General features: G+C 34.2%; 1 protein-coding gene across 2 annotated transcripts in view; it reads right to left on the reverse strand.

Annotated features, from left to right (window-relative positions):
• Positions 1–7869, reverse strand: part of LOC107694433 (polycomb protein SCMH1-like) — a 35621-nt gene that overhangs the window by 23362 nt on the left and 4390 nt on the right. Inside the window, exons 2-7 of one of the 2 annotated variants that reach the window (XM_016494123.1) lie at positions 6394–6466; positions 5000–5068; positions 4847–4923; positions 2490–2724; positions 885–973; positions 533–776 (exon numbers count right to left, since the gene is read on the reverse strand). In XM_016494123.1, coding sequence (XP_016349609.1) covers positions 533–776; positions 885–973; positions 2490–2724; positions 4847–4923; positions 5000–5068; positions 6394–6424 — 745 coding nt within the window. In that variant the 5' untranslated portion in view covers positions 6425–6466. The remainder of the gene's footprint in view (positions 1–532; positions 777–884; positions 974–2489; positions 2725–4846; positions 4924–4999; positions 5069–6393; positions 6467–7869) is intronic. The other variant, XM_016494124.1, reaches the window with a different exon arrangement.

A 7869-nucleotide genomic window follows, 5' to 3' on the forward strand; every position in this document is an offset into this window, starting at 1 on the left:
ATGACGCAAACCTGCAATAATTAAATATGTTAAATAACACAAATGTATCTAATCCCATTTTATTAACTGATGTCTTTGCTGCTGACCTTTGATGATCCAGTTCAACCGTACTAATAAGCAAAAATGACTTTAGAGAAACTAACAATTGTGCTTCGTTTCTTCTCCTGCGTTCTACTGTACAGACGTGAATTTATTTTTGCTTCAGCCTGAGGTTTATTCATTACTCTTTTTGGTGTGAAAGGGCTTTTATATTTTACTAAGCAACGGGGTAAACTGCTGCTAGCTTGATGACGCAAACGAACCGCGGTTCGGGTACAAATAAAATAATATGAACGCAGTCCAGCGGGGGCAGGGGGAGTGGGGAGCAATCGACCCAAGTGTGAAAGCACCCTAGATCGCGATGGAAAAGCAGACAGCAACAGGTCCGGGGGAAAAAAGTTCCTGGGACAAATTGTTCCAGGTAATTTCAGCGGAAAAGCGGCTTATGACAACTAATCTACAGCATTCAGTGATTTGTGCAGCGGTCACTCACTGCTGTTTCCGGGCGGCTGCAGGCTGTGTTTGGTGACGGTGCACCAGCCCACAGGGAACATGTCCCTGGAGTCATAGCGGCACCAGTAATCGAACGCCCCCCTCCAGCCGTCAAACATCACGAACACCTCTTCCCCCTTCACCTCGCCGATGGTGGCCGGGCAGATCAGGTATGGGTTCTTCTTGTCCACGGCCTCCAGCTTCATGCCGGGCTTGAAGCCGTTCTGGGGCAGCCGCAGCGGCTCCTGATAAGAGTTACAGAGCGTCAGTGTCACCAAAACCTTTTAATGTGATTGCATGATGTGACTCTGTCATCCGTGTAAATGAATTCTCTCTCTGAGGAGATCCAGCACCTTTTTAAACGCCGTGGCAGGTGCTATTTCCGCTCCATTAAGGGTCCTCAGGAGAAACATGGGCCACGACGAGGCGTTCATCCTGAATCCTGAGGAAACGAGGGAGAGAGACGCAATTATGATTCTGCTCGAATGTGATCACCTTCATTTTGAACAACAGTCAAAGCAGAAGACGGGAAACCGGCAAAACAGGAAGCTCCTGGTCTCATTTCCTGCAACAGACCAATGTGGTAAAACTAAAAATACTAAAAAGAAAAACATAATTAAAAAAATCGGTAATTAAAATAAAGTGTAAAAATCTAATGGAATACTAAAAAACTTAATTTTCATTTAGTTTAAGTTGAAGTACTAATATTACTGCAACTAAAACAGAAATGAAAATGAATAAAATCTAAATAGGCATATAAACAAAACAAAAAAACTAAACATAAAAACATGAAAAATGTAAAATGTTAATAAACTCTAAGGTAGTAAGAAAATATAAGACATATTAATAATTACTAATTAAAACAGGATGGCAGGCGACATTAGAGAAAAGGATGTAATTTTCTTTGTCAGACCAGTGCTGTTATCGTTAACTAAAATGAAATATAAATACTGAAAAACATTTGTTACTTGAAATAAAATAAACATTAATAGCAATAAAATGTATATAATATAAAAGCAAATTATTTCAGTTAGTTGCGAAGGAAAACGTTCTAATTTTTGTTTGGTTTAAGATGAAGTGCTAAAATCTTAAATGGAGAAATAAAAAAAGACATTTAAAAAACTAATAGAAAACGCTAAAATACACAGCAAAATTGCAAAAACTAACTAAAAATGTAAACTGAAATTAAAGTGAAGATGCAAAATGGGAGAATAAAAAAAGCAAGGTGATGTACTAAAATCACTAAAACTAAAATAAAACTAAACATTAAAAAAAACTGACAGAAATTTTTAAAATGCAACAAAATTGCAAAAACGAACTAAAATTAAAATGAACATGAAAACATGGAAATTTATTACAAAATATGAATAATACTACATAAGCAATAAAATAAATATGAATAAATACGTATAAAAACAGGAAGCTGAAGACAAGCAACATTAGAGAAGAGGATATAATTTACGTTAATTGAAATAAAATATAAAAAACCTACACTTGTTTTATTTCAGTTGGTTGCAAAGGCAAAATTTCTCTTTATCGTTTAGTTTAACCTGAAGTACTAAAATTACTACAACAAAAACTGAAATAAATATTAATAAAAACTAAATAAACATATTTTTAAAAAATAAATAGAAACGACTGAAACACAGCAAAATTACAAAAACGTTATCTAAAATGAAACTGAAAACCGAAAAAAAAAAAGGTAATTCAAAATATAAAGACTGTGATAGTGTTATAATGATACTAAAGTAACACAGCATCAGACCTGTGGAGAATTAAGTTAAAAATTAAAACGGACGGTCCCTCTGTAAAACAGCCTTATGGAAATAAGGCCACGTAGTCAAATCAGTCGCTATATTTGTCCACTTGTTTGTACAACTCATATTAAACATTAACTCTGCATTAGATGATTCATTCTTCTAGGATCGGCTGTGGAGAGGAAGTGACATCACTCGTACCCAGCGGCGGCTGCAGCATGTCTCCCTTCTTCTCGCAGGTTCCGATTGGCTGGATGTCGGCGGAGTCGACCAATCGCCAGAAGTCGTTGGTGCTGTCGCTGCCGTCCAGACGGAGGCGGAGCCTCGCGCCCATCAAGCCCATCACCGTGGCGATGCAGGTGGAGGTGGAGTTACGAGGGTCCCGGGCCTCCAGCTTCATTCCCACCTTGAAGTCGTTGGAGGGAGGAATCCGAGACTGCAGAACAAACACTCCGTATTAACATACTATGAATTACTTTGATAGGTTTGCATTTGAATGATTATTTATTATAAAATAATAATCTGAAAAATATACACTACAAGTCAAACGTTTTTGAACAGTAAGATCTTTAATGTTCTTCTGCTCACCAAGCCTGCATTTATTTGATCCAAAATACAGCAAAAGCAGTTATATTGTGAAATATATTCTTACTATTTAAAATAACTGCTTTCTATTTGAATATATTGTAAAATGTAATTTATTCCTGTGATCAAAAATCTGAATTTTCAGCATCATTGCTCCAGTCTTCAGTGTCACATGATCCTTCAGAAATCAGTATAATATTTTGATTTGCTGCTCGAGAAACATTTCTGATTATTATCAACGTGCTGGGCAATGTTATATCTAATATTTTCCGACGAAATCAGTATAATATTCTGATTTGCTGCTCGAGAAACATTTATTAATATTATTATGTTGAAAACAGCCGAGTAGAATTTTTTCAAGTTTCTTTGATGAATATAAAGTTCAGAAGAACAGCATTTATCCAAAATAGAAATCTTTTGTAACATTATAAACGTCTTTATCATCACTTTTGATCAATTTAAAGCATCCTTGCTAAACAAAAGTATTTAAAATTTAAAAAATTAAATATAAATATATATATACTGACTCCAAGCTTTTGAATGGAATAGTGTGTATAATGTTACAAAAGCTTTTTATTTCATATAAATGCTGATCTTTGGATCTTTCTATTCATCAAAGAATCCTGAAAAAAATTCACTCAACTATTTTAATATAATGATAATCAGTGTTGGGGGTAACTCATTACAAGTAACGCGAGTTACGTAATCAGATTACTTTTTTTAAGTAACTAGTAAAGTAACACATTACTTTTTAATTTACAAGAGAATATCTGAGTTACTTTTTCAAATAAGTAACGCAAGTTACTTTTTTTTCCAATTTATTGATTGACAGCTCTCCTGTCCCCATGTTGAGAGAAATCAGAAGATATTACTGTAGTATGAATATGCATTAATTCACTAAAATATGAATATGCATTAATTCATCTCACTCACAAAAAAAAAAACAGATTCAGTATTCCTCAAAATAAAAATAATGCAACTCAGAATATGACGCAAACCTGCAATAATTAAATGTTAAACAACACAAATATGCTTTATGTATTTAATCCCATTCTCTTAACCAATGTCTTTGCTTCTGACCTTCGATGATCCAGTTCAACAATACTAATAAGCACAAATTACTCTAGACAAACATTTGTGTGTCTTTGTTTATTGCTGAAGTGTGTTGAAATTTCTTCTTCTGCATTCTACCGTATGGACGTAAATGTACTTTCCCTTCAGCCTGAGGCTTATTCATTTCACTTTTGGTGTGAAAAGGCTTTTATATTAGCCAAAAATTGAACTTTTTTATTTTAAAAGCAAACAGGCAAGCCCTGTCCAGATTTAAAAAGTAACGCAAAAGTAACGTAAAGCATTACTTTCCATAAAAAGTAACTAAGTAACGTAATTAGTTACTTTTTTTATGGAGTAACGCAATATTGTAATGCATTACTTTTAAAAGTAACTTTCCCCAACACTGATGATAATAATGATAATAATAATAATAAATGTTTCTTGAGCAGTAAATCAGCATATTATACTGATTTCTGAAGGATCATGTGACACTGAAGACTGGAGTAATTCAGCTGCGCATCACAGGAATAAATTACATTTAAAAAAATATTCAAATAGAAAGCAGTTATTTAAAATAGTAAAAATATTTCACAATATTACTGCGTTTGCTGTATTTTGGATCAAATAAATGCAGGCTCAGTGAGCAGAAATTTTTTAAAAATCTTACTGTTCAAAAACTTTTGACTGGTAGTGTAAAAAAGCTCAAGTTTGCATATGTGGGTTTTTTGAGTGTCGTATTTGATACATCAGGCTTTTATGGCTCATATAGTCTGATATAGTGAGAATATGGAGGAAAGGGTTCATGTGATTTTTATTCACAGAACAAACTAAAATTTAAAACTGTTCAAAATGTAAATTTTTTTTTTTTTAAATGTTCTTTAAACATGGCCAAACCATCATTCCTTACCGAGATGACTCACCTGTCTGAAGCAGCTGGGAGGAGCGGGATCAGACGACGTCTCTTTCAAATACTCCTCCCATGAGAACGACTCCGTCACTGCAGCGGAGAAACACACCGATGCTTCACAAACTCATGACGATCGCATGCAGCACTTAAAGTTCAGAGTCTTTACCTTTGACTGGTCTAGGACCTGTGAGAGACATGCTCCGGCCCACTTTATCCTTCTTACCGTCTTTGTGATCTGCAAAAGAGAAATGAATTATGAAGTACGTCAAATTCAAGGCTTGAATCTCATGTACAGCATTTCTGATCACAATGTTCAGCTGAAGAAAGAAAGTCATAGAGGTTTGTAAATGAGGAATGCATTGTTATTTCTGGGTGAAGTTAACAGTGTTACAAGTTACAAGTAACGCAAGTTATGTAATCAGATTACTTTTTTTAAGTAACTAGTACAGTAACGCATTACATGATGTTACTGTAGTTCTAGACTAAATATGAACATGTATTTACTCATCTCTCCTGCACAAGTCAAATGCAAACTTCGAATATGACTAGGGTTAATTCCAATTACAGAATCGGATACTTAAGTTCAGGAATTGGATACTTGTTGTCAAATTAAAATTTCGGTTCCGATAAAATTAAGATGTATCGATTACATTGTTACGCCAGTAGGTGGCGAAAAGGGGCTGTTAAAATGTCTTGAATCATTCAAGAGATTCGTTCACAAATGCTGATTCATCCAGTAATGAAACAAGTACATTTTGAGTGAGTCATTGAATCATTCATTCATAAATGACATGTGATTTTGTTTAGTTGTCTAATTTTTTTTCTTCAGAATCCTGAGAGAACCAGAGTCTCCATTAAAAAAAACAAACAAACTCAGTTTATCCAGAATCATGCAGCTCTTAAACGAGTCCAGTTTTTATGTGGCCTTTTGTTTATGGCTTTCAGCTGCAACTAAATGTTTTGCAATAATGAGACACAGAATAAATATGTTTGATATCATTTTTTAATCACACTGGAATCGAAACTGAATCAGAATCGGAATTGATAAAATTCAAACGATATCCAACCCTAAATATGACGCAAACCTGCAATAATTAAATATGTTGCTTACATTATTATTTATGTATTTAATCGCATTTTATTTACCAGTGTCTTTGCTGCTGACCTTTGATGATCCAATTCAACCAAACTAAGCAAAAATGACACATTTATGTTTCATTTTTGTTATTGCTGAATAGTGTTGAACTTTCTTCGCCTGCGTCATATTCTTCATGCAATTTGTTAGAGCTGCGCCCTCTACTGTACAGACATGAATCTACATTTTTTTAAGCCTGAGGCGTATTCATTTCACTTTTGTTGTGAAAAGCAAGCAAGCCCTGCCCAGATTTAAAAAGTAACTCAAAAGTAACATAACGCATTACTTTCCATAAAATGTAACTAAGTAACGTAATTAGTTACTTTTTTAGGGAGTAACGCAATATTGTAATGCATTACTTTTAAAAGTAACTCTCCCCAACACTGGAAGTGAAATCTGTAAGTTACTCTCTGGATGTGTTTTACCTTTCAGTGCCGTTCGGACCATGTTTAGCATCGGCTGCTGTATGAATGTCCCGCAGAGATCCGAGCAGTCGATCTGTGAGATACACAGAGATCATGCAGATCTGTCAAATGGACATCTCTAGTTCATGAGGCATGTTTATAATTCAAAATATGTCTCTCAAGTGAGATGCATTTCATATCGTGGCAGAATTTATGAAAACATGCATAGCTTTTAATGCTTGAATTGCTCCAATAATAGGACAATTAATTGTTAATTTGCATATTCTTTATTATTGTATTTGTTTTAAAATAATTAATAGTACCAAATTACCTTACACATTTGTGTGTGTGTAGTGTGTGTGTAGTGTGTGTGTGTGTGTGTGTGTGTATATTATATATATAAAATATAAATGAATTGAGCATGAATAATAAATGATAATAATTTAGCACCAAATCAGTACATTATTTCTATTAAAACACAAAACAAATCTTTTAAATTGTAATTACATTTTAAATATTATTGTTTTTTACTGCATTTGAATATAATATAAATTTTGATATCTATATATATTATATTTTGATATCTATATATAATTTGGTATATAATGCTTCTTTTTAAACAAGACAGATAAAATCTTATGAAAACACTGATATTTTAGTATTCAAAAGAATAAAATAATAATTACATTTACACAGTTTATCACAAAATGTACAGTCGCTGATGCCTGAGGAAGCAAAACACAATTTTAAAGATTAATTTTTATGTGTGTAAATAAAGTTGTTATATCTGTTGTCAAATAGCTTCATCAGGGTAGTAATGCCATTTTTAGGATTCTTATAAAAGATTAAAGATCATCATCTTGCATTTTCAGTAAGGGCCATGTCATGTGAGCTATTAAAGTTAAAACACAAAAGCGCACAGCATGGCACAGGACACGGATCTCTCTCTTATGAGACATGAAACAGAAAACACACTCTCTGCTGAGGGATGGAAACTTCCCAAAACACACAAACACACACACACACTTCATTTCAGCCGCCCACACAAACACACACTTCCTTCATACAGCAAAGAAACGAAAAGCATCTAATGAGCAAACTCTCCTGCATGCACTGAGCGTTTCTGACATGAACGTGACAACAAGAGACGAGTCTTATTAGATCAGTAATTGAATCCACACGCCGGCAGACAATTATAGGCTGAAGAAATGAGTTGGTTATTTATGTCAAGCAATTAAAGAGTTCATTCCGCTCGCGTCTCCAGTGAGCTTCTCGCTCTGCCGTTCAGTTGTTCAGTCTGCCGTCATAATCGCTCTCTTTCACTCTGACTCTCCTCTGTTCGTCTGCTGATGTTCCTTCTTGGGTTTCACATTCGCAGGCCACGGAATAATGTCAGTGTTTCTGTGCTAAAGCAGTCGATTTCTCTCTCAGACCAGGGCTTTTATTGATAAATAAAACTAAAAACATTTACTTGAAATATATTATAATAATATTAAT

The sequence above is a fragment of the Sinocyclocheilus anshuiensis genome, unplaced genomic scaffold, assembly GCF_001515605.1.
Source record: "Sinocyclocheilus anshuiensis isolate Anshui unplaced genomic scaffold, SAMN03320099.WGS_v1.1 scaffold1826, whole genome shotgun sequence".
In the NCBI taxonomy this organism is placed as follows: domain Eukaryota; kingdom Metazoa; phylum Chordata; class Actinopteri; order Cypriniformes; family Cyprinidae; genus Sinocyclocheilus; species Sinocyclocheilus anshuiensis.